The sequence below is a fragment of the Hipposideros armiger genome, unplaced genomic scaffold, assembly GCF_001890085.2.
Source record: "Hipposideros armiger isolate ML-2016 unplaced genomic scaffold, ASM189008v1 scaffold_378, whole genome shotgun sequence".
Lineage (NCBI taxonomy): Eukaryota > Metazoa > Chordata > Mammalia > Chiroptera > Hipposideridae > Hipposideros > Hipposideros armiger.
This window is the reverse complement of record NW_017731728.1, coordinates 1,758,689-1,785,024: the sequence shown is the minus strand read 5'-3', so window position 1 is coordinate 1,785,024 and position 26,336 is coordinate 1,758,689. Positions and strand designations below refer to the sequence as shown.

Below are 26,336 nucleotides of genomic sequence, written 5' to 3'. Positions count from 1 at the left end.
AGCCCCGCGGCCGCCCAGGCCGGAGCGCGGCGGTCGGGCCGGGGCGAGCGGGGCCGGAGCCGAGGCCGGCGGCGTCCCGCGCGGGTAGGCAGGGCGGACCGAGGCGGGGAGCCCGGCGGTCGGACCTGCCCGGAGGCGGGTGCGGAGGAGCAGCCCGGCCGAACCGAAGCCGCAGGAGCCAGCCGGTTTGTTGGCCAAGGAGCGGCCGCCAGGCCGGGCGACCGGGCGACGGGTACGCGAGCCGGGAACCCGTTTCATGGGGGCGGAGGCGAGGCCGGCCCCGGAGCCTGGATGAGGACGAGCGGAGCAGAACCCACTCAGGAAACGGCCTCCCGAAGCAGGCCGAACCCGGGCTGGGCCTGAGCCCCGGGCGGCAAGGCGCAGGAGCCGGCGCGCCTGCAGGAAGGGGAAGGGGACGAGGTTTCCAGCGGGTCTCTCTGCTTTGTGGTGGTTGCTACCATTTTAAAGGTAGAAAGCATTCATTTCAGGTGTGCTCTGATTTTTTTTGTTTTTTTTTTTTGTTTTTTTTTTTTGGTGCGATTGGCTCATTTAAGAATCTCAAAACCTTTCATGCGAAAGCTTTTTTGTTTTTTTAAAGGAAATTCGTAATCTTGGTTCCCAGGGTCGCACTGGACTTGGAAGTAATGCTGTTGTGTACATACTATTGTATGGTTTAATTTATTTATTTTTTTTTTTACTGTGCAAATCAGCTGGAAGATTTTTTTCAGGTGCCAATTCGGATTTATTCGTCCTTTTTGTTGTTGTTCCCCCAAATATATCTGTTGTCGTTTTAAGCGTTGGAGACCAGAGAATTTCCCCCCGTTGGAGCTTGAGGCTCTCTTGCCAACAGAAGGACAGCTGGGAAAACTGAACTAAAAGGATGGTTTTTATCTGTCTTTTGCAGTAAGACTGATATTTTGAAGGCATACTCTTTCTGTGATTCATTTTTTTAGCCCGTAGCGCTAACCTTGAAGAGATTTGTGGTTGGGTTTTGGTTTCTAAGGTCATCGTTTTTCCTTTTTCTTTCGTTTTTCTTTTCAAGAGGGGGGAGGGGAAAAGGGGGCTAAGAAAGGAGACCATGTTAAGTGGTACAAGTAGAATGGAGCTTCAGTTACCAGGATCCTGAGAACTGGAGGAAAGGATTCAGTGTCCAAGTTGGGGAGCCCTCCTCTCACCTTTCTTAAAAATTGCAAGGATTCAATCCTGATCAAGACGTCAAAACTACAGGACTCTGAAACCGTGGAGACACCGAGAAACCATGAGTGTAAGGTTACCGCAGAGTATAGACAGGTAGGTTTGCTAATAATGGGTTTTTCAATACTTACTTAAGGAAGGACCTGGGAGGGAGGGTGTTGCATTTTGATAAAAGGTTGCAAAAGAAGGGTCTGGGTGGGCCGTGGGAATTGGGGGGTAGGAGCATGCATTGGTCTGTGGGGACTGTCGGGCATGTGTGTTTATCTTCCCTGTGTATGTCCATGTTCAAAACATCTGAGTCAGTGGTTTTTTTCTTCAGTAGAAGCAATAGACAGTGAAGCCAGGAGTGGGGGAAGGGGGTTAAGTGCCTGCAGCCGCCTTTGACTTTTGCCAGGCTGGAAGCTAAATTTGAGTCCCCAACTTGCCAGTCTAGTGAGTGGGAGGTGGGCACAAGCCTGAGTCCACAGGGGTGGGTTGGGACTGGCTTTAGGTGTTGGAGCTGCTGGGCTAAGGGCCCTGGCAGGGGCCTCCACCGGGATGGTGGTGGTGGGGTGGGTCTGGAGTGAGGATGATGGTCGTGGCCCGAAGGATGGGACAGAAACACCCTTTGCACCCCCACACGGCTGGATTTTTACCAGTGGCTAATAATGGCCCCCAAATGCATAGGTCACTTTAGAATTGTTTCCTCTCGAAGGTTAGATTTTAACTTGAGACCTGCCAGCCGGCTAATGCTGCAGGTTTAATCTTCCAAGGCGTTTCTAATAAGCTTGACTCTGCAAAATGGACCCTCCCTCTGCCTAGAGCCGGAAGGAGTTGTTTTGGGCTCTGCGGCCTGATGGGCTGATGCACTGGCCCTTAGAGCCCGCCCCTCCCTCCACCGCAGAGTCTGTCCAGCCTCATCACTGGTAACACTATGGTTTACAACTTTGTAAGGTGTCTGCTTTTCCCTCTGCCCCCTCCTTTCTCCTTGAGAATCGGGAGGGGAGTCATTTGGTGGGTGCTGCACGCACATGCTGGCTGCACGGAGGACTGAACAAGCAAATGAAAGGACTGGACCTGGAAGTATATTATTGGCGAGATAAGGAGGACTATTTGCAAGGGAGTAGTTGCTTTCTTCGTGTGCACTTAACCTTTGATAATCCATGCTAAGAATAATTTCCTTTTGGCTCTGGAATGTGGCCTAAGGTGCATATGATCTCTCTCTCCCAAACAGTGACCTCTGTATGGCCTCAGAGCCCTACTTAGATCGGTCCAGCAGTCCCCACACAGGGTCCCAACTTGGCAGTGGAGAGGGGAAGGCACACAGCCACAAAGAACAGAAAGTGTGCGTGGCTGGTTCAAACCTCCATCCTTCCGCTTTTTGTTGGCTTCTCTGTAGTTTGACTCTTGTAGAGGGAGAACTGAAGCATGGTAAGGCAGGGGGTGAAGACACTTACAGGGCTGCCCTCCGTTGTCATTTTCTTGCCTTTTTGAGATTTGGATGGTGGACTGTTTCTCTGAATTCAGGGATGTGAGAAGATGGAAACCCGGACGTTGGGGTGCAAACGGGACAGTGAGGGCTCCTGGGCTGATGGGATATGTCCCTCTGGGAGCGTGGGTAGCCCCACTGTCTTCTCGGGATTTATGCAGCACGGCACGTTTCTCTAAGTGCTTTCGTAAGAGCATATCTCATTTGAGCCTCACAGTATTTCCGTGAGGCAGACAAAGCAGAGATGATGACTCTCATTCCACAGAAGGGGTAATTGAGGCTCAGAGAGGACCCCTGGCTTGCCTGGTGCCATCTTGCCTGACCCAGATGCAGGTCTCCTGCATCTGAACCCGGGGCTCTTTCTGTGGCCCCACCTGGCTAAACAGGTGTGTATGCTGGTCCTGTGGCATGTGGAGGGCGCTGTTTCATTCTCTTTTTGGTAGTAGGTAAGACGGTCTTCAGCAGTCCCTTGCACTTTTTAACAGTCTTGGGCCCGCACCTATAATTCTCCTGTGGGATAATGCAGCTTTGCGGAGTAAGAGCGTTCCTCACCTCTCCCCACACCCCAGTCCCTTCCCCATTAGAGGATCCGTTCTGGGCACGGGCCCCCTTCAAGGTTTCTGTGCCCCGACCTTCCCCGTCAGCTGTAGGCTCCTTCCTTTGGACCTTCTGACACCTCGGGTTCAAGGCCCTATGGATTTGAAGTAATTCACAGTCGTAGGCCACACTAGATGGACTGAGAGAAAGGAAACGCCCGGCTTATGGAGTCAGGATTCTCCTTTAGTTTATCCATTTGCTGTGTAGAAAGCCTGGTGTAAGGTGCTGTGAGTTTTAGAAAGTTAACGTATGCAGTTCTTGCTCACAACGAGCGTCAGTCTAATTGGGGAACTAGGGAAAGTACAGGGGTCCTGAGGCCCACATGCCAGCAGCACTAGCCTGTAAGCTGTAGGCAGGCTGGACTGGCTGCTCGGCTCTGCTCTGCTCTGCTCTGCTCTGCTCAGCTTGGTTCAGCTCGGCCCAGCCCGGCCCGGCTCCACTCGGCTCCGCTCGGCTGTATCCCGGCCCGGCGCCTTGCAGGCTGGGTGCTCTGTACACAGTGGACAAAAGAGGGTTGGAATGAATGAGCATGTGAGCAAGTATAAATCCTCCCGGTTCGGATTTTTCAACGTTCATGTGTTACTTTCAAGTGTAGTTAAAGTCAATTAGAGAGGCTCTAGGTGATGTGGACTTTCCAGGAGGTCGGCAGCATGTCGGAAGATGATGTCTGTGGAGAGAGTGGCTCAAAAGGAAGAAGGCTTTGGAATATTTATTTGGTCCTCGGCGGAGTGATTCCTGGGTCCAAAGAAACATGAAGTATTTGCGACTAATCTTTATCTTTTAGTGTTAATCAGTTCTGAAAAATGGGCTAAGTATCGCTGTTCGTGTTCCTTTCAGGTTTTGTCCACGGACACCTAATTGCCCATTAATGTCTATTCTTCTCAAAGTTTCTAAAAATACTATGTTCAATATTGCCAGCAGAGATAATGATACTGAATTATTTTTATGGGAATGGTAATGAGTTTTGCTAAGTCTTCTATAATCATTTGCCTAGTTCTCTATGGCCAGTGTTTTGAGATGGTCAGATGGGTTAGAATTTGCATCTATAAAACAGCTTTTCTCTGTGCAGACGTAGTTAGCTCACGTGAGGACCAAAACGGACAGAGAAGTGCCAGATTTCAGCCCAGAGTTGTTGGTTTGAGTCCTGGCATTCCGCTTCACCCCGTGACCTTGGGCAAGTCACATGCGCCTCTGGTTTCCTCATGTGGAAAGCAATAGCTCATTTATATGAAGTGCTTTCCAGGTCACAAACACTTTCACAAACGTAGCATGTCGTTTGAGGATTATAACATTTATTGCATCTCTGTCAAGGGGCTGTTGAAAAGAGCAAATCAAATAAGATAACATATTTTAAATTGCCTTCTGAACTGTAAAACTGTATATAAATTTTAGATGGTAAATTCATGGAATCGATTTGGCTTCATGCACCACTTTCTGAACTAGCCCAAAACAAAGTAAGAGTGACTGAGAGATCTTTCCATTGTTTCGAAGAATTGAACCCGGGTGAGCAGGTTTTCTGTCGCAGACATGAGGCTAGGAAGCAGGAACGCTTTCCGGTGGTCAGGGTGGTGACAATACCGGAAGAGGAGAGGAGAAGAGGAGGTTACTGGCGACGGGAGTGGCTTCAGCTTCCTCGGCTCCCTTAGATGGGGATGGAAAGGATTTGTTTTGTGATCTCTGGCCAGTCCTTGTTTTAGACATGTATGACTTCTCGTATTTCAAAATAAATCCAGACCCGGCAGCTGTGCCTTATCAGGGGTCTCAGGGTGACTATAACCTTTCCCCAGTCTGTAGCTTTTCTTTCTGGAACAGGCAACATCGGACATCAGGTGTGTGGAGGTGGGAGGGGAGTGAGGGGTAGGCCTGTCCTAGGAGGGAGCCTTCAGGCTGAGGGGGTTCGTGGTGAAGAAATGCTGGTAGCTGAGGCTGAGGAGGTGGAGGGGGGGGAGGGGGCGGATCCTTGGCCTCAGGTTCTCTTTGAGCTCTGGAGCAGGAAATCCCCAGGCATGCAACTGAGTTTCCCCCTGGTTTGGGTGGTTGACCTCCCCCTGTCCTGTCTGCTGAGATGGGAGATGGCAGGGAACTTGCAGATGAAACATTCCACGGTTAGTCATCATTCTGAGCAGGAGCAGGCTAAGCTTCACTTCAGCTACTCAGAAACATTTCTGAAAGAGCACCCTTTGATTAACGACTTTATTTAGTGCTTTCTTAATGGTCAAAGTACTATCAGACAGAGCCCCGTCTTCCCATTTAGAATAGAGAAAAAATACAGAATGTTAAGTGGCAATAAGAGTTCATCAGAAATCAAAAAGACTCCGACGAGCACAAAGCTAATCCCCAAATTAGTGTAAAGACATAGGGGTTCTGGAAGCCCATTGCCTCCATGGGATAGAGTTGGGGAGCTTGGAGTCATGCCTGTAACGCTTTACAGGGCTGGCATTCAGATGTGCGTGAAGGGCTTTCTTAACTGTACTGTTCCGTAAAACATAAAGAGGAATTATTTTAATCTGTATTGACTGAATCTACTTCACATCTTCACATCACCACTATAGAAAATAACAATCCATTGTATTGGTTTGTTATTTTAAAATCTTAATTCCAAGATTTATCACGTGGTTTGGAAGCCCTTTTCCCCCTGGACTGTGCGTCCTTCCTTTCTCAGTTACCGCGCTGGGAAAACCCCGGCGCAGACCTGCTGGTGGCCTCCAGGGTCACTCTTCTGCCCCATGGGGTCAAGGAGGGCTAAAGAAGCTGCAGATTCTGGTCTCGAAAGATAAAAGTGTCATGCTTTATCAAAAGTCACGTTAGACCTCCCGTGAAAGGAGATTTGGAGTTCTGGGGGAGAACCCCGACGTCTGAGTTACTAGATGAAGGAACTAGGCCAGCCGACCTCTAGGGCTCTGTCCTTCTAGCTGTTACGTTCTCTGCGCCTCTGGAAACATGAGGCCTTGTGTCCTTTTTTTCAGGGAGCCAGGACTTTGTTTTTCAGCAGTTCTTCTCTGGCCTTCCTGAAAAATGAGTGAAAATGAAACTTCCAAAAGACCAGGGAACAGAGCTGTCGAATGAACTGGAAGAGGAAGCCCGGGGAGGGGCTGGGCGTGTGGCCCCATAGGACTGGAGTAGGGTGTGCAAGGTGTTTGTTTCTAGGGTCCAGAAGAACACCCAGATGTGTGCTCCTAAAACAACTGGACAGATTTGGGGGGAATCACGGAAGTCGAAAGGGATCACCTTGCCCTTTCCTCTTGACTCCAAATAGGGCGTCTCTCGAGCTAGGTAGGGCAGTCGTCTCGTGGGAGGTGTTGCCATGGGTTCAGCAGTTATAAAGTCTTATAACAACTCCCCTTTGCTACAGTGTTGTTCATTTTATTGTCTTTTCATTCTGATTTCAGTCTAGGCCTAAAATCACTAATATCCCTCCCTCACTCATCTTCATTGACTTCTTCCAGATTTTTCTCCTCATTCTAACCAACAGCAAACTAAGACATTCATGCCTTAGTGAGAAAGGGGCTTTGAAAAGTTATAGTGAAGTGATTTCTGAGTCTCGATTTCTAGCACTTTCTCCTCCAGTGATGGAATCTATAGTGACCAGTCATGGCCTGGCATCAAGTCACAGAGGAAACCTTGCAAGTGATGGCCCTGACCTGTGCCACTTGAAATCAGTTAGTTGGACAGCAGGTATTTATCAGGTGGCTCTGTGCTCAGCTCAGTTCTTGGTGTCCTGGTGGATAAGGTGTAAGAGTGTGGAGTTTACGCTCTTGTTGGGAAATGTTATTAACAAAACAACAAAAACATAGTACGTAATAGCTGAATCTTGATATGCACCAAAAAGGTGCATTAGAGAAGAATAGAAAGTTGGTGTTAACGAGAATAGCTGGGGAAGGGAGTAGTTAGAAATTACTTGGGTGGAAGAAAGAGAGGAGGCCGTTTCCAACCCGGGGTAGAACAGCATGGGGTGGCTTCAGGGTGTAAGATTGTGGGTCTTCGTAAAGCAGAGAGAAATTATGTTGTCAAGCCGGGGGGTAAAAGTATTCAGACTGGATGTGGTAGGAAAAGCGGAGCTAGTGAGGGTTATGTGATAAGTGGTGACAAAAATCGTGTTCAGAGAGAGAACGCTGACGTTAATATGTAGATGCAAAGAGAGCTTAGGGTCAGAGAGGAGTTTTTGCAGCAATCTTGGCAGAAGATGATGTGGAGAAAAAGAAGATGGGTGGCATCTGAAAGGCAGCTTGGAAGGAGAGTCAGCACGGGGTGTTCATGCCGATCAAACGTGAGTCCCAAGGATCTGAGACTCGCTGATGAGGAGAAGGGCTGTGCATAGAGAATAAGACCATCACTGAAAAGGCGCTTTGTCTCCCGTTGGTACCCAGCAGGTCACTGAATAACAGCACGTCAAGTGATCGTCACCTTACCAAGATCCTGAGCTTAGGCCATTCCTACCGGACAGTTTGAGAGTTCTTCAGTGCAGCCTTTTCAAGGGAGGGAGACGGGGAGTGGGTTCTGGGAGCCCCCTGAAGATTTCGGGTCCTGGTGTGAGAGCAGCATAGATGTGATGGACCCCGGGTAAGGACTCGTTCTCGCAGAGCAGACCCAACTCCAGGGTTGAAGGGATATAGACACAGAAGCCATCCTATTAGCACAGTTAGGGGGTACAGGACATGAAAGACCTTTGTGTGACCCCAGCTCAGCCCCCAACCAGCTATGTGACCAGGGTGACTGCATGGACACGGCTGTGAATTCTGGAACCAAACATGTGGCGAGTGTTGTTAGGCACTGGGCTTGCCAAGGACCCCAGAGGGGCCTGAACTCTCAGCGCCTGCTCCCCCCGCCCCCAGAAGGCCTGTGTGTAGGCGCCCAGGCCCGTGCAGATTCTAAACCAAGACGGGCATGGCTCTGGGGCGCACTGAACCAGCACAGGACAGCAGTTAAAAGTCGGTGCTTAAGATCTCCTCCTCAAGCAATCCATTGCTAGAAACCCACAGTTTCTTTCCTTCCCAGCTCAACCTCCCCGGCCTGGGGACCTGGGGGCCTGACTTTTTCCTTGACTTCAGCCCACATCCCACTGATCGCAGGTCTGATGGCTGCACCTGCCAGCCTGCTTCAGGTAGACGAGCCTGCTTCCTGGGCCCACATTACTGTCCACACCTTGCCACGAGTGTTCTTTCTCCCCCAGTCTTATTTCCTTCAAGGAAACCTTTTCTGGTTCATACCATCAAACCTATACATTCTGTTGTCCAGCATTGCTTTGGCCCCAGCATACAGCAGTTCAGCTCTTCTTTATGTGTATAAAATAATTTATGTAAAAGTTTTAGCAGGATGTCTAGCACCAGGTAGACCCACAAATAAGGGTTGGTGCTCTTCTATTCTTTGCATGTTTTAGGTTGGTTGTTATGTCTTATCTTGGTCCTCAGGGCCCAAAAGCAACGCCTCTTCATTTTCCTGGATTGCCCTCTAGTGCCCTGTCTAGTATCTGTACACCGGGAATGTGCCTGCCTGCTGCTCCCTGACTTGAGCTGCAGCTCATTTTCAACATTCCCGATCCCCTCCAGGCCTGGCCAAGAGATTGCAAGAAAGCAGCTCTAAACATGCTGCCGGGAACTGAGATGAGACTGCCCTGTGCTTCCTGGAGCAGCCTTGTTGGGGTTGTTCCCCTTGGGCTTCTCAGAGCTGGTTTCTGGCTGCTTTTCCCTGCAGAGCCTAAGGGGCCGGGCCCACCCTGCCAATGCGCCTGCCCCAGGCTGGCCCTGTTCATACACAGAGCTCTGCCTCAAGACCTTCCCACCAGGAAACTGGCTGCCGGCGAGGCCGTGGTTGTCTGGGCCAGCACACAGCGAATAGCGTGGAAGTGGGGCCCACAGCGAGGGAGGCCGCAGACCCTTTTCCCCTCGGCCCTGGGGGACAGCAGAGCCCCCAGGGACAGGGTGTGAGGGTCAGGAAGAGCCATGCTGCCCCTCACAGAAGGGGTTCATTTAGGGAGTCCTCACTGGCGTGGTGCCCCTTGGGGCACTGGATTCCCGGGAGGGAGTCACATCCCTGCCCGCGGAGTGCGCGGTTTCGTGGGGAGGCAGTCGGTGGGAGCTGTACGAGCACCCCGCCTGTCTTCTATGAACTCGGTTGAAGCACGTGGGAAGGACAGGAAAGAAGTTTCCCAGAGGAAGGTAAAAATGAGAGCTAGGCTTGAGCAAGGGAAAGTCCAGGGTATGGGGACAGCACGTTCAGAAGACCAAAGGCAAGAACAAGCACTTGAACGCCTCTGCTCTGTGCCAGAGTCACAGAACAAGGAATCAGTGACACAGAGAGCAGGTAGGGGCTGGCGCCTGGCGGCCATGTTGTCCTCCTGCTTGGGTTTCGACTTCACCCTGAGGGCAGTGGAGGGCCACTTCAAGACTTTAAGTAGAAGTGATGTGATCAGATATGCTTTAAAGAAAACAAGACGGCCCTGGCTGCAGGGTGGACGGTTATCGTGAAAGAATGAAAGACTAGAGCAGGAAGATGGATTAAGAGACCATTGCAGCCATGTGGGCTGGAGGCGAGGGTGGACTCCATTAGGGAAGTGACATTGTAGATGGTGACAAATCCAGGATTTGAATATTTTGTGCCCATCTCTTCTGACCTGCAAAGTTTCTGTTGAGAAATCAGCTGACAGCCCTATGGGAGTTCCCTTGTAGGAAACTAACTGCTTTTCTCTTCCTACTTTAACGTTCTCTCTGTCTTTGACCTTTGGCCTTTTAATTATGTGTCTTGGTGTTGGCCTCTTTGGGTTCATCCTGTTTAGGACTCTCTGTGCTTCCTGGGCTTGTATGTCTGTTTCCTTTGCCAGGTGAGGGAAGTTTTCTGTCATTATTTCTCCAAATAGGTTTTCAATTCCTTGCTCTCTCTTCTCCTTCTGGTATCCCTATGATGTGAATGTTGGTACGCTTGATGTTGTCCCAGAGGCCCCTTAAACTATCCTTATATTCTTTTTAAAAGATTTTTATTGGGGAATTGAGAGAAGGGGAACAGACAAGTTGCTGTCCTTTAGTTCTTCAGTCTAGTTGTGGAGGATGTTGCTTCACTGGCCTAAGTTGGCACCATCATTGCGCTCTTCCCAGGTGAGGCAGATCAGTCGCCAGCTTCTGGACGGCCGCTCACTGCGGCTGCTGGCCGCTCACGCTGGCTGCTGGCTACACACGGTAGCCCATGGCAACCCACTGCCACAGGGGCTGCAGCCTACGCCATCGCCGGCGACTCATGGCAGCCCAGCTCCAGGTTGAGCTGTTGTTCAGCATCTTAGCTGTGGAGGGCAGTGTCACTGGCCCTCATATGTGGGATCCGAACCGGGGCCCTCTGGCATCCCAAGTCAGCTTTTAACCAATGTGCCACTCAGCCAGCCCAACTATCCTTATATTCTTAATTTTTTTTTCTTTTTGCTGTTCTGATGGGGTGTTTTCTGCTATCTTGTCTTCCAAATCACTGATTCGATCCTCTGCTTCATCTAATCTACTCTTGAGTCCCTCTCATGTATTCTTCATTTCAGTTATTGTAGTCTTCATTTCTAACTGGTTCTTTTTTTATGTTTTCTATCTACTTTTTATGTTTCCTGTCCCTTTGTTGAAGTTCTCACTGAGATCATTGCGCATCCTCATAACCAGTGTTCGAATTCTGCATCTACTGGATTGCTTGTCTCTTTTGTTTAGTTCTTTCTCTAGAGTTTCATCCTGTTCTTTCATTTGGGACACGTTTCTTTGTCTCCTCATTTTGGCTGCCTCCCTGTGTTTGTTTCTGTGTATTAGTCAGATCTGCTACATCACCCAGTCTTGGCAGGTGGCCTTATGTAGTAGGTGCCCTGTGGGGCCCAGTGGCACAGCCTCCCTGGTCACCTGAGCCGGGTGCTCCAGGTGTGTCCCTCATGAGGGTTGTGTGTGCCCTCCTGTTGGAGTTGAGCTTTGATTGCTGTTGGCACATTAGTGGATGGGATTGACCCTCAGGCTGTTGAGGACTGGCCGTGACTACAGTGGAGGAGTTGCTGTGCAGGGGCTGACCCCATGGAGTGCGATTCGATTTAGTGGGGCTCTGGTGCCTGCCGAGTCCACCCTTTGGGTGTGTCATTTATGGCACTTGGGTGGCGCTGTGGTATGGTCTGAAGCCAGCCACAAGGTGTGTTGATTCTGGGGCCTCTTGGGAGGGGCTCTGATGCAAGCCAAGGTCAGCCTCTGCCTGTGTCTGGCCTGTGGCCACCTGGTAGGAGCTATAAGGTGATCTGCAGTTGGTAGCTGCCCTGTGCTGGGCATGGAGGCTCCTAGGAGAGGTTATTCTGACAACCAAAGCCAGCTGCCACTAGTGCTGGGTTTGGGCCATTTAACAAGCGGTACGGGGGTACACACAAGAACCAGATGCTGCTTGTTTAGGGTTTGTGGACCTTTGAGAAAAGGTCTTTAGGAAAGTGCGTAGTGCGTGCCCAGGCCAACTGCTTTTGTGGGTTAGCCTCTGAAAGAGGTTCAGGCTAGTGTGTGAGTTGGGTGGGGCTGGGTCTCAGAGAATCACAAGGATAAGGTGAGAGCGGTGTTAGCTGGTTAATAGAGACCCAGCCTTGGTGCCTGCCTGTGCCTGCAGTCTGGGTGGGGGAGAGCTCAACAAAATGACAATGGCACCTGCACTTTATCCAGGAGAGGGCTGCCTCTCCAGCACTCCCCCTGAGGCCAGACAATTCAGCTCCTCCCTGTATGTCCCTAGCGATTTTCTGTCCCTTCACTGGAGCTTAGGGCAAGTGTTTGTGGGCAAGTGTGTCTGTGCTCGGGCCCTTTAAGAGGACGCCTGGGTCCATAGCATCCCTGTCTCACCCAGACCGAGGCCCTGCTGGTTTTCACAGCCAGATATCGTGAGGCCTCCTCTTCCTGGCACTGGTGCTCTGGGTGGGGGAGCCGGTGTGGGGGAGGGACCCCTCCTCAGGGGGGACTTGCGCAGCCAAGATAATTCTCCCGATTCTTAACCACCATTCTTAACCACCACACGTGGGTGTGGGACCAGCCTATTTTCACACCTCCCCCCCCACCAGTCTCAGTGTGGCTTCTGCTTTATATCCTTAGTAATAGGAGTTCTGTTCAGCTAGTCTTCAGGTGGTTCTCAAGGTTGGTGGTTCTGTAATTTCATTGTGATTTCGATGTGGTCGTGGGAGGAGGCGAGCACAGCGTTGGCCTACTCCGCCCTCTGGATTGGAAGTCCCCAGTGGTTTATGGTGCATTCATAGACTTGTGTAACCATCCCCACTATCTAACTCCAGAAAACTCTTATCACCCCAAAAAGAAACTTTGCACCCATTAGCAGTCACGCCCATTGCCCCTCCCCCCAGTCAGCCTCTAATCTACTTTCTGTCTCTATGGATTTGCCTACTCTGGACATTTCACATAAATGGAATTACACAGTGTGTGGCCTTTTGTGTCTGACTTCTTCCACTTCACATGATGTTTTCTAGGTTCATCCATGTTGTAGCCTGTATCAGTCCTACTCCACACTCCTTCCAAGATGACTGATGGCTCCCAGAACAGGCGTCCCCAGACAGTTGCAGAAGTGGCATCCCATTGATGAGAAGTCACCTGGTGTCACTTCTGCCTTCCTCTTACTGGTTGAGGGAGTCACAGAGGCCCACCCAGGGTCTGGAAGGGAGTAGACCCCACTTCTGGGTGGGAAGGTGAGCTCTGAGAGCACGTGAAGATGGCAGTAGTGTCATGTAGTAACTTCTAGGGAGTCAGGTGGCCAGGTGCTTATGTCCTTCCCGCCATGTCTGTCTCTCCTGTCCGTCAAATACCGGCCGAAACCCACTCAGCCAGGAAGGTCTGCATGGTTAAGCCTGTGGTTTGGCCATTTCTTCTGCTGTGTCTCTCACCACATAGGTCCCTGTTGATGTTTGTGTGACATCTGCTCATCTTTTTTTTTTTTAAGATTTTTATTGGGGAATTGGAGGAGGGGGAACAGACAAGTTGCTGTCCTTTTGTTCTTCAGTCTAGTTGTGGAGGACGTTGCTTCACTGGCCCAAGTTGGCACCATCATTGCCCTCTTCCCGGGTGAGGCAGATCAGTCGCCGGCTTCTGGACGGCTGCTCACGCTGGCTGCTGGCTGCTCACGCTGGCTGCTGGCTACACACGGTAGCCCATGGCAACCCACTGCCACAGGGGCTGCAGCCTACGCCGTCGCCGGCGACTCACGGCAGCCCAGCTCCAGGTTGAGCTGTTGTTCAGCATCTTAGCTGTAGGGGGCAGTGTCACTGGCCCTCATATGTGGGATCCAAACCTCTGGCGTCCCAAGCCAGCTCTTAACGGCCATCACGCCACTCGGCCGGCCCTGGTCATCTTTTCTTATCAATACCTCCATAGTACCTACAACTGGACTTTACCCTTTAAGTAGTGTCAGCTAGCACCCCAAAATAGTTTACTAAAATCTCCAGTGGGGGTTGGCCCAGTAGCGTTCATCAGCTAGTTCAAATGTTGACTGATTCTCTCTTGGTTAAAGGTTCTTGCAATTTTTCAGACTGACTGACCCCTTACCCTGGCCCATCTGGTCCTTTAGGGAAACCCAAGACCCACACCCATTTGTTCCCTTACGTGGCATCACATCCAGCCATAAATGCGTACAGGAGATGAGCCATAATAACAAGCATTTGTCCAGCACTTGACTGTGATTTGCAAAGTGCTTTAACAGCCACTCTGATACGCACTCATTACAGTTGTTGTTCTTTCGGATGAGAAAGCCGGGACTCATGGGAGTTGACTTGGAATCACGTTCGCTCTAAATCCTGGGCCTCTCCCCTTGCTTTGGCCGTGGTTTGGTGCTCTAATCACCCAGGGCCCTGGAGCCCCACAGCACTAATCTCAGAAGTCCCTTCCACTCTTGTCCTTGGTCGAGGACGTGAGTGAGCTTGGCTGCAGTCCTCTGCCAGCCTAGCCCTTGCTGCTTCGGAATCGTCATGTGGTGATCCAGGGCTCTGAGCTTTGTTTTCCCCCTGTGGTCTTGCCTCTGCCACTTTGATTATTTACCCCAGAGGTTGAGTTGCTTGGGGACCCTGTGAGCTTGGCTATTTGGGAAAAGTGCGCTCCCAGTAGGGGTGTGTGTGTGTGTTCATGTGTATTCCAGGGAGAGGGTCTGAGAAGTAGCGCTTAACAGAATAGGAAGCACAGAAAGAGTAAAAGGATGAGAAGGCAGCTAGAGAAAGTAGAGAGAAGGATCTCCAAAAACGGTCATTACGAAGTTCTCTTTTCTTCCATTGAGAAAAGTACAGGCAGATGCGAAACTGATGGTCTGCCGGCATCTGCCCCGCCAGTGACCTGCCTCCAAAGTGACACTTCTGTCATCAGGAGCGCTTCCCCGGAAGCCGGCTTCCTCTCATTTCCTGTCTTGGCGATCAAATACTCCGGGAGCTTTCCCAAGATCCAGGGTGCAGAGCCGCACAGGCTAAGAGTCCATTTACTGGAATCACGCTGCGGTGCCGAGCAGTCCGCAGTGCTTTCATTCTTCCCAGCACTCCCATCGAGTGTACTTTGAGAAGGTGCACCCGGGAGGCAGCGCCTGGTGGGTGATGGCGGCACCTCTCCTCTCCGTCCCTGGGCCTGGGCCTCCGCAGGACACACTGTTCTGACCGCTCTCCCCAGCTCTGGGAATTGCCCCTTCTGATGCGACTTAGCTCCTCGTCTTCTTCCCCTGAATGGGGTGCCTCCCTCCCTGGTGGTAATTACCAGGGAGCCTGCTCATCTGTGTGGCTGCCCAGTCTGTCATCATCAATCTCCAGGAGAGCCTTTTATATGAAAGCTACAAGATTAGAAAATGAATTGCCTGGGGCAGAGAGATCACTGACTCAGAGGCTGGGAACCCACAGCTTCAGGAAGGCATGGAGGAGCCGGCAGGAGGCAAGCATGCAATAGGCAGCTGGTAGCATGAGTCCTGCTGGAACCTGGGGTGCTTTTTCCCTCCCTGCCACACACACACCAGCATCTCCATCTGCATCTGCTCCTGCCCTGTACTTGGTGCCCAGCCCTCTTCTAGACGTGCTGGGGAAGATAATGGAGACAGGTGGTCCGTGACTTTAGGGGACCTGGAGGCTTGTGGGGAAGCACCTGCAAAAGACCTGCGGATCCCTCAGCAGCATGATGCTTTCCTGGAAGGGGGTGTGAGGCACCGCAGGCCACGCCCGGAGCACGTGCTGTCAGGTTGTAGACAGAAGGAGTCCCGCTCTGATTTTACCTTTCGAGTCTTACATAGCAATTCATCGACTTCAACAAGAAATGTTCATTGATCCCAAGTCGGCGTGTGTGCTAGAACTACACTGCAGACTGTGGGGATTAATACTTAACCTGAGGTAAGTGTTCAAAAATGTGAAAGGAACAGGATGCCAGAAAAGTGACATATCTGACACATCTTTTAAAAGATGTTCTCTGCTATTAAGAATAGACGGGGGGTTCAAGGGAAAAGCAGGAAGAACTGTTAGCTATTGCCATAATCTAGGCGAGAGATGATGGGCGTGCTTTCCAAGTTCAAAATCTCTGTTGTTTTTACTATGCTACAGATACAGTCCTCTTACACTTGGAGGTAGGATAGGTTTCTGTGGGGTTTTGTTCCCTGCCCCATACATCTTACCTTGAATACATTTTTATGGGCCAAACATAAAGGGAATTATTACAAATGTACCCTGAAGTCAAGACATAACTACATTAAGATGTAACATACACAGCAAGCTGGGCACCTCCCACACCTGCAGACAGATTTTTGAGGGTCAGTGAATGGCTGATTTATTGCTACTTCATCTAACCGCCAGGACTTCATAATCCACAGCCGTTTCCTTGTGTCATAGTCATCCCATGCTCCTGCATTACTTTGCAGTTTTAGAGTTTACGTGTTTTCATGTACATTCTTTCCTTATAACAGCTTTCTTGAGATATAATTTACCTGCCATAAAATGCACCCTCTAAGGTGTGCAACCGTCACCACACTAATTCCAGACATTTTCATTCCCCTAAAAAGAAACCTCATACCCATTAGCAGTCACTTCCCATTCCCTCCACAACCTCAGGCACCACTTATCTACTTCCTGTCTCTACGGATTTGCCTATTCCGGACATTTCATATAAATGGAATGAGGTATGATCAGAAAATACAGTGAATGTTTAAAATTTTAAAAAGTGTTACAGTAAAAGACAACATTGCCATTAATTCATCTCCCTCAAAATACTCCCCCTTGCTTCGAACACATTTATCCCATCGTCCTTGCTACTTTCTGAGGCAGTTCTGGAAGTCCTCTTTCGTGAGTGTCTTTAGTTGCGCTGTCGTGGCTGCCTCGATGTCCTGAATCATTTTGACTTTGGGGAAGAGCCAGAAGTCAACACGGTGCCAGATCCGGTGACTAAGGTGGTTGAAGACTTACCGTAATATTTGTATTGGACAGACATTGCCGCACCAGAAGTGACACGTGACATGGAGCGTTGTCATGATGGAGGATGAAGTAAAGACACTCACGAAAGAGGACTTCCAGAACTGCTTCAGGAAGTGGCAAGAATGATGGGATAAGTGTGTTCAAAGCCAGGGGGATATTTTAAGGGAAATTAATGACAATGTGTCTTTTACTGTGATACATTTTTTAAAACTTAAACATTCCCCATAATTTTTTATCACACCTCACATGTTGGAGTTCTCTAGGGTACGTACCGAGTGGAGAATTGCTGGGTCACGTGGTGCCTCTGTGTTTAGCATTCTGAGGAGCTGCCAGACTGCTTTCCATCATGGCTGCTCCGTTTTACAGTCCCTACAGCAGTCTGTGAAGGTTTCTGTCTACATCCTCGCCAACACTAGGTATTATTTGTCTTTTTCTTACAGCCGACCTGGTGGGTGTCAGTCAAGTGGTGCCTCCTCTCTGTACTGATAAGGGCGTTGAGCATCTTTTCCTGTGCTTATCCGGTCATTGTGTACCTCCTTTAGAGAAACATATCATGTTAAATCAGCTTTGCATCTTGGGATAATCCGGTGTATAATCCTTTTTACATCCTCCCTATCTGATTGTCTGTAATTAGTTGATTATTAGTGAGAGTCTGAAAGGAGTACATCTTTATATTTCTGTTTTCTTTCTTTTTAAAACGTCTTCGACGGCATGGCCGCAGCCTTTGCTGCCAGCCTAGATCTCCCTGACCTGAGAGCAGGGCGGCGGGCGGGGCCGGTAAGATGCCACACTGCTGTGGATGCGGAGCAAGCTGCTGACTCCAGGGCACCCTGTGAGCTGGGTACTATTGGCCCTATTTCTGCAGTGTTTTCTTTTGCTTTTTAAAAAGGACTTTCGCATGGATCCTCTCTTGTTTGGTTCTCCTAGGCACCTGTGAAGTCTTTCCGTGTCTCCTGCCACATCGTACATTTGAGGTGGAACGTGCTTTTGACTTTGCAGCTCTGGCATATTTCCCAGAACCTGGCGAGTGGGGGGTGCTAACCAGACACTGATGTGTGTGTGTTGGTATCATTTCTCTTCGGTCTGGTTGTCCAGCCTCGGGCTTCTCTGAATAATAGAGAGTCTTCCCATCGTACAGACAAGGAAACTTGTCCAGGCCACCGGAGCGTAAACAACAGTAGTTCTTTTATTTATTTATTTATTTATTTATTTTGTAGAGAATTTGCATTTTATTGGTTGGTAAAATGGTGCACTTTGGGAAGCACTAACCTGAGCAGCACTCTTCATTTCGGAGGGGAGGAATCCTGCCTGCTCTCCTGGAGGAAGTAGTGTGAAAACAGTAATACCGGAAGTAGGTTCGTTTTATTGACTGCTCACCCTTCACTCACTCCTGCACACACACGGGCTGTAGGTCTTTCTCGCGAGTGGCCGGCTGCTCGTGGCTCCTGGCAAACGTATTTCCTCCTCAACCAGCTCTAAGAACCTAATCAGAACTTCTTTGCTTTCTTTGTTAGTGACTAAAGACTCAGCGATATTACTCTGTTTCTAAAACCATGAGTCACTCTTCCACCACCTTATCTCGAACAGATTCGCTCCCCCTCCTGAACTGAGAATCCCAGAGGACAGGGGCCACAATAGCACAGCGCATGGGAGGAACTGAGTATATGTCCTTGACCGAGTGAATGAGTGTGTCCGGCTCACTGTAGGCAGCATGCTGACCGTATGGGGGCCAGTTTTTCATGCCAGTGCTGCTGCTTCCGTGGTGAGCACTGACCTGCGTGCACCTGAGCTGCACGTGTCAAGGCTGTCAGTGATCATAGGGTGGTGGTGGACACGGCCTACACATCACCCGGGTCCTACAGTGCAGAAGGAACGAGGGAAGGCCTGCTGAAGCAGCCCACAGCTTTGTCATATCTGCAGTGGAGGAGAGTGCAGTGGGAGGGCAGGGGCACAGGGTAAAAACGGCCGAGTGGCCGGGGAGCAGGGTAAGGCTCTAAGCACTCTGCACAGGACAGCCCCTGTGGTCCTCAAAACAACCCTGTGAGTTAGCACTGTTGGTGTCCCCGTTTACACCGAGGCTAATGAGACAGCTGAGGTCACACAGCTGGTAAGTAGTGCGACTGGGATTCAGATACAGGCGGTGTGGCTCTAGTCCACTGTTAACGGCTGTACCATGCCGTCTGTTCAGAGGGAAAACTGAGAAATATAAATGCTTATATCAAATCGACAGGATTAACTGGCTGTGCGGTCAAAGAGAAGAAAGAGTCAGCTACAGCGGTAATGGTGGTGGTGATGATGGTGATGGTGGTGATAAAGGTGATGATAGTAACTAAAACGTATATAGCATTTACCATGTGCCAGTGTTCTAAATTTTGTTTAATACTCAACGACAATGCTGTGAAGTAGGTTCTCTTTTTATCCAGAGTCAACATAGGTGATGTGGCAAAAATATTGACCCAACACCTAGCCGGGAACTATTTACTTTGGATCCAGGAGGGATAGGTACCCACCTGGAGCCGAGTATGAGGAAGGTAGTCAGGAGAGTCCTAGGAAAGACCTTTCCTTCCAGTCAGGAGACAAGTGTGGAAGTGGACAACTGCTTGTTTTTTGTTCATTATGTGTTTTTTTACAGCTTTATTGAGTTCACAGGCCATAAAATTCACCCATTTAAAAAAATACAGCTCAGTGGTTTTTAGGATAGTCACAGAGTTGTGAGATCATCACCAACACCTAATTTTAGAATTTTTCAATACTCGCCCCAAAATAAGCAGCCCCGTACTTACTAGCAGTCATTCCCCTTTCCTGCTTCCAACCCCTTCACCCCAGCCCAGGAAGCCACTAGCCGACTTTCTGAATTTGCCTCTCCTGAGCATCTCACAGAATGGAATCACACAACATGAGGGCTTTGTGTCTGGTTTTTTTCAAGCAACATGTTTTCAAGGTTCATCCATGTTGTAGTGGGTGTCACTTCATTCTTTTTTTTATTGCTGGCTAACTAACGTGCCGTTGTGTGCATATGTCACCATCGTTTATCTGTTCATCAGTTGATAGACGTTTGGGTTGTTTCCTCTTTTGGGCTTTTTTGAACACAGCTGCTATGAACACTCACGTGACACTTTCTGTGTAAATGTATGTTTTCAGTTCTCTTGGGTATATACTGGGAGTGGATTGCGGGGTCATGTAGTATTTTTGTATGTAACATTTTGAAGAACAGTTTTCCAAAGTGGCTGTGGCATTGACCTTCTCACCACAGTGTCTGAGGGTTCCAGTTTCTGCACATCCTCTCCAACACTTGTTCTTTATCATGATCTTGTGGTGTCTCACTGTGGTTTTGCTTTGCATTTCCCTGATGACTAATGATGTTGAGCATCATTTCACATGCTTATAGGCCATTTGTATGTCTTCTTCAGAGAACTGTCTATTCACATCCTTTGCCCATTTTAAAAATTGGGTTATTTGATTTTTATTGTTTATTTATAAGAAATTTTTATATATTCTGGTTACAAGTCTCTTATCAGGTGTGTGATTTGCAAATATTTTCTTCCCTTGTGTGGGTTGCCTTTTCACTTTTTTTATTTTTTTTTATTTTTTAGCTGAGCCATCCTGTCACCTGTTGGCAGCTCAGCTCGGGTCAGGAATCAAACCGGCGACCCTGTTGCTCAGAGCTCACACTCGTGAGCGAGCTCTTAACCAACTGAGCCACTCGGCTGGCCCTGCCTTTTCACTTTCTTTTTTTTTTCTTTAAGATTTTATTGGGGAATCGGGGAAGGGGAACAGACAGGTAGACAAATTGCTGTTTTTGTTCTTCAGCCTAGTTGTGGAGGACGTTGCTTCACTGGCCCACGTTGGTATGATCATTGTGCTCTTCCTGGGTGAGGCAATCGGTCGCCGGTCATTGGTCAGCTGCTCACAGTGGCTCCTGGCAGCTCACACCGGCTGCCAGCCACTCACGTAGCTGACAGCAGCCCACTGCAGCCCTTCTGCAGCCTACACTGTCACCGGTGACTCACAGCAGCCCAGCTCCAGGTCGAGCTGTTGTTCACCATCTTAGCTGTGGAGGGCAGTGTCACTGTCCCACATGTGGGATCCGAACCGCAGCCCTGCTGCTCAGAGCTGGTGCTCCCAAGCAAGCTCTCAACCAGCTGAGCGACTCGGCCGGCCCCCTTTTCACTTTCTTGATGTTGCCCTTTAAAGCACAAAATTTTTTAATTTTGATGGTGCCCAATTTATCTATTTTTTTCTTTTGTAGCTTATGCTTTCAGTGTTATAGCTAAGAGATCATTGCCTAACTCACGGTCACAATGATTCACTCCTATGTCTTCTTCTAAGAGCTTTATAGTTTTAGCTCTGACATTTAGGTCCATGATCCATTTTGTGTTAACTTTTGTTGTGGTGTGAGGGGGTCCAGCTTCATTCTTTTGCATGTGGATTTCCAGTTGCCCCAGCACCATTTGGTGAAAAGACTATTCTTTGTCCATTGAACTGTCCTGGCACCTTCATCAAAAATCAATTGACCATAAATGTGAAGATTTATTTCTTGATTCCCTTTTATTGACTATGCCTGCGATAGCTGGACCTTTAAATAGTTCTACAACTCCGTTCTCCCCTTACGAACGCTTTTCTCTTTTGCCCTCGTTTTCTGTCTCCTTCCTCCACATCTTCCCACGTAGCCCTCCATCCCCCGTCTTTTTATTCTGTCACCCCCTTGCTGCTGCTCTCCCCTTTCGTTTGTAACTGCCGTTTCCTCCCCTTCACTTCAGTTGTCCATCTCACAGTCTCTGTTTATTCCATCTCTAGCTCTCCCCTCCTCCGCTGTGTTGCTTTCCTCCTCCCTCTCATCCTCCAGGCCCTGCGGTGCACATGAGAACCTAACACCAGGGAGGTGTGTCTCCCTCCCCCCGCTGGCCCCCTCACTGCGCTGCCCGCAGAGCTGCATGGAGAGATTGGACACAGTGGCTGGGGGTTCAAGGGCTATGTCCCTCGGCCAGCGTGGCCCTGCAGCACCGTCCTCATGGGGCCTGTGGCCCAGGGCTCACGCTACGGTGCTGGGCTGCCCCCTCTGCTCCTCCGTGCTCTGGCTCAGGCCCGCTGCACACTTACAGTTATCGGCTTATGGGGCTGGTATCACGTATCAGTCAAATCATTAAAGGCTCAGCGCCATCCGGGAAGGGAGAGCCAGCGGGTAGCGAGACCTGTCATCACCCCTGCCACCTGCCATCTTCTCACTGCCTTTCTGACCTGAGCCCCTGACTTCCCCTGGTGCCACCAGACCCCAGGGCGACGAGTCCTGTTCCAGAGCGGCCAGCGCGCCCCAGGCCACAGTATCAGAGCCGAGTCCTCTTGTTGCCCGCAGAGCCCCCTTTTTCCTAAGCCCTGGAAAGCGCAGCTGCCACTTCTGCCCCAGGGTTACCGAGCGCCTACTGGTGCGCCCTCCCTGCCTACCCGTTCCCTCAGCCCCAGGAGTGGAAGGAATTGGATTCTTCCTCTGTGTGCGACTGGGGCTCCGTCTCAGTGAGCTCTAGTTCTCTTTGACTGCCTGGCCCCTTAGATGTGTGACTTGTGCCAGTGGCTGTTTGCCAGCCAGTGGCTCGGGTGGTGCTCTGCGTGGAGAGCCGTGTTTGCAGGGGGTGCTGTGTGCAGGCACCTGTGCAGAACGCCCGTGCATCCAGCTGGCAGCAGACGGGGGCACAGATCCTTCGGAATGGAAGACACAGTCTTCCCTCGGGGAGTTTGCAGCCCAGAGGTGTGGAGTGGAGGCGTTCAAGAACCTTAGAAAAGGGGTGTCAACCGTGTGTGTCTGATGCCCACGCCTGGCCTTCACAGAGTGCGCCCCCGGGAAGTGCGTCTCTTTTGGGCCACTCTGGATCCGTCGACTGTAACCTGAAATCAGTGGTTTGGATGGCTTATGAGGACCGAGGTTATGCTTTCCTAGGGGAAGAGGCTGGTCAAGAGAGACTAAATTGAGGAGATCTTCTTGGGGTTAATACACTGTAAGCCAGATTTTGGTGGGCGAAATGAGGTCAGTACCAGCTGCTTTGGGGCTTCTCTTGGTCTGTTCTGTCAGCTACAATTCTGGGGGCTCTAGCTGACAACCTTCATTTCTGGCCTCTGAGCTGTAACTATTCAAAAGTCCTTTCGGATATTTAAGTTCACTCCGTGGTGGGGTGCCTCCCCCCCATCCTCTGCATGGTCCAACATTAACTTCACCTCTGCGAGTCCCTGGAGGTGATTCCAGGGTGCTTAGACCCACCGGAGGCCATCAGCATTGTGGGGGTGGGGACAGCCCTGACCGCTGGCAGCAAGAAGGGGCAGTGTTCTGTTTTGTAACGGCATGTCCAGGCCGTCGTCGGAGCTGAGCTGAGCCGATCCACCCCCCCAAGCCACGGGCAGGAGCCCTGGGAGGTAGGAGGGAGGGAGGCACAAAGTCCCCTTGTGCTGGAGTTTGAAGTAATGGGCACGCCAGTCCCATGGGCCGGGATGGAAGAGCGCACATGTAGAAAAGAAGGCCCGTCGCCCAGAGTAGGAGAACTGGGGGGGGGGTGCTCCAGGACCCCCCCGGACCTTAGAGATAAGCCTGGAATCCTGCATCCCTTTCCCCTCGCATCTCCAGCCCAGATTGTTGACAGACTGAGGTTGCTGTTTCCTGTTCCACGAGATCCCTTTCGAGATCCCTTTCGTTTTCACATCTGGGGGTCTCACCCAGGGAGCTCCCTCCTGATGTCATCTTTGTGGGAAGTGAGAATGGAATGAAGGGAGGGACCTCACGAATGTTTTCTCTTTCTGTCAAAGTCCTTTCCTTCTCTTGCTGCTATTCAGCATCCGTTATTTCCTCCTTTGCCCCACCCTTGTTCAGTTTCCTGGAAATGGAGTGGGGGCTGGGAGAGGGGAAGTGTGGGAATCCCCACTGCACCTTTGTGCTGTGCAGTGGTCGACATGGGGTTTGGGGGTGCAGGGCGGGGGGTGGAGAGATGGAGTCAGCCCTGGAGGGCGAGGCCAAGAGACTGCTGAGCCCATGGCAGGGCCTAATTACCGCTCTGCCTTGCCTTTGCCTGTAATTGTGGTTTCTGGGAGCCGGCGCGTCCTGGAAATCTGCTGGCACAGCAGAGATTTGGGATGGAGTTGAATTTTCCAGTTGGAACAGCTTGCCCAGCACCCGTTTTGGTTGGGGGGCAGGGTAGGTCCCTAAAGCTCCAAAGAGGACTACCAGGGCTTCCTTCGGAACTGAATGAGCTGTCGTGTACTCAGAAAGCCTGGGCACTTTGGAAAAGCTCAGAGGCAGCCGATAGCTAGCAGGATCTGGTGAGGAGCCTTGTGCCGGAAGCGGCGAGATCGGCTCTACCCCCGACCTTGAGCAAGGGACTTAGTGTCCCCAGACCTGAGTTTCCTCGAATCTGTCATTTGATTTGAACATCTGTCTTTTTCACTGGGATCTTCCTAATCAATAGATGGGGAAATGCTGGACTAATGTAAGGGAGCAACTTAAGCCCCTTTTCCCATGGTGGTGATAATAAAATACGTGTAATAACACATATCCTGAGTATTTATTGTGTACCTGTGCCAAGTGCTCTAATAAGTGGCACTATTTAATTTCATAACACTCCAGTGAAGCAGTTACTGACCTCGGCAACAGCTGAGGAAACCGAGCTGGAGAGGTTACACATCTTACCTGAGGTCACAGAGCCAGTGTCAGTGTCAGGATTCCCACGCAGGGGTCTGATTCCAACCCCGTGCGTGTGTCTGGCCAGCAGACATAACTGGTGATCTGCACTGTGCTTTAAACGCTTGTGCCAGGAAACACCCAGAGCCAGGCTGGCTTTGTGAGGTCTGGCTGTTGGACTTGGAGTCAGGAGATCTGGTTCCCGTCCTGGCACAAGCCCTCACTAACCCTGGGACCTCAGGCAAGTCCATTATCTTCTGAGCTGCAGCTTCCTCTATTCAGAGCTGTGCTGAGGATCAGATGAGATAGTCCCCAGCACCTGGCACCCAGCAGGTGCTTAGTAAATGTTAGCAGAATCTGATCACACAGGAGAATTAAGCAGCCAGTGTCTACCACCTCGAACTTGTCATCTGAGATTTCAGAACACTGTGCGTTAAGGACAGGTCTCTGGCAAAGTGACATGAGCGGTGAGCACTCTTACTGGGGAGCAGAGCATGGGCAGAGGCCCTGAAGCTGAACCGCTTGGTCCGAATGCCAGCTGCATGTCGCTCACTGTGCATGCCCTGAGCACGTTCCTCGCCGTCCCATAGCCCAGTTTCCTCAGCTATAAAGCTATGGCATTAATAGGGTCTGCTCGTGGGGTTGTGAGGATTACAGAAAATCAGTAAGAATGGCTAATAATATGGAGTTCTGAGTATAGGCCCTGGCCTAAGCATTTTATTTTTACATGTTTTCAATAATTCAGTCTAAATAAGCCCATGAAATGGGTACTGTTGTTACCTGTATTTTAAGGGTGAGGCACAGAAAGGTGAAGTGACTTGTATACGATCACATAGCTAATAAACGGCAGGGCCAGCACTAGGTCTGGGGGAGGGGGCCCAGGAGCCCTCGCTCGTGTCCTACTATCGTCTCAGGGAGCACTGAACACACACTCGCTCGTACCCTCACCAGTGGAGTCCATCGACCGGTCAGTCAGCCCTCACTGAGTGAGAGCACATGCTCAGACCGGGTAGCTATGTGGCTCTGTCAGCACAGCATGCGCAGGACCTCTGCCCAGGTTTAGTGTTTATTTGGAGGGAGACAGGGTCAGTGTGGACAAACTAATTTCAAAACAATCAAACACTAAGTGATATGGTGTGGACCAAAATGCAGCCGCGATGAATGAAGGGTCACTGGAGACGTGGACAGTGAGGCGCTTCCTAGAGAAGGCAGTACATACCCGAGTTCAGCTATGAGACGGGACCGAAGGGCAGGGCGAGCTCTTTGGAGCACTGGAGCTGGGGGGAGTTGGGATTGCAAGGTCGGGCCTTCACCGGTCAGCGAAGTTTCAGTGAGTGTGTGCCGTGTGCCTGGCCCATGGAGAAGATCAGAATTGAATGCTCCATTGCCATTGTTTCTCTCCAGGTCAATCCAGGTGCGTTCCCTAAAGAGTATGTCTGCAGGCTGGCAATTTCCACATTGAAATACCTTTATTGCCCTGCTCAAGGGGGCCCCGTGCTGACATAATAAAACTTCATTACAATGTGATTTGTCCCTGGATATAATCAGTATGTTTCCCAGGTCCCTGGAATGGGGCTGCAAGGACCATCCGGTCACCCATCTGTCCCCATCCCCCCGCCCCACACGCACGCACACCACCACACTTTTATTTATGAGGAAACTAAGGCCTAGGACTAAGGCTGTAATCCTGAGCGTCAAAGCCCAGGACACTTGATCTAAACTACTCTGTGCTGCCTGATAATGAACTTGAGTCAGTGTAAGGGCTCTGAAGTGACTGCGTAGGGCGGATACTTACCATTACCCTTCCCCTACAGAGGGGTTGCTTATAAGCCCATCTTCCAGCGCCAGTCGTTTTTGTCCTAACACCCTTTCACTGTTGTGCGGCCTTCTCAATATGAAAGATTTGATTCACTAGGAAAGAGTACGCGAGACAGCCCACTTGCTGGGGGGCGGGGCCCCTGCTCTGAAAGCCCTTGTCTTCTGGCAGAGTGGCCCCGCTCCCTGGAGCAGAAGGCTGCAGCTGGCTG

The 26,336-nt window shown here is 50.5% G+C and overlaps 1 protein-coding gene across 8 annotated transcripts in view; it reads left to right on the top strand.

The window, feature by feature from the left end:
• Nucleotides 1-23: 23 nt before the first annotated feature.
• Nucleotides 24-26,336, top strand: part of ARHGEF11 (Rho guanine nucleotide exchange factor 11) — an 80,905-nt gene continuing 54,592 nt past the window's right edge. For all 8 annotated transcript variants that reach the window (XM_019662550.1, XM_019662548.1, XM_019662554.1 and 5 more), the window contains exon 1: nt 24-1,290. In XM_019662550.1, coding sequence (XP_019518095.1) covers nt 1,259-1,290 — 32 coding nt within the window. In that variant the 5' untranslated portion in view covers nt 24-1,258. The remainder of the gene's footprint in view (nt 1,291-26,336) is intronic.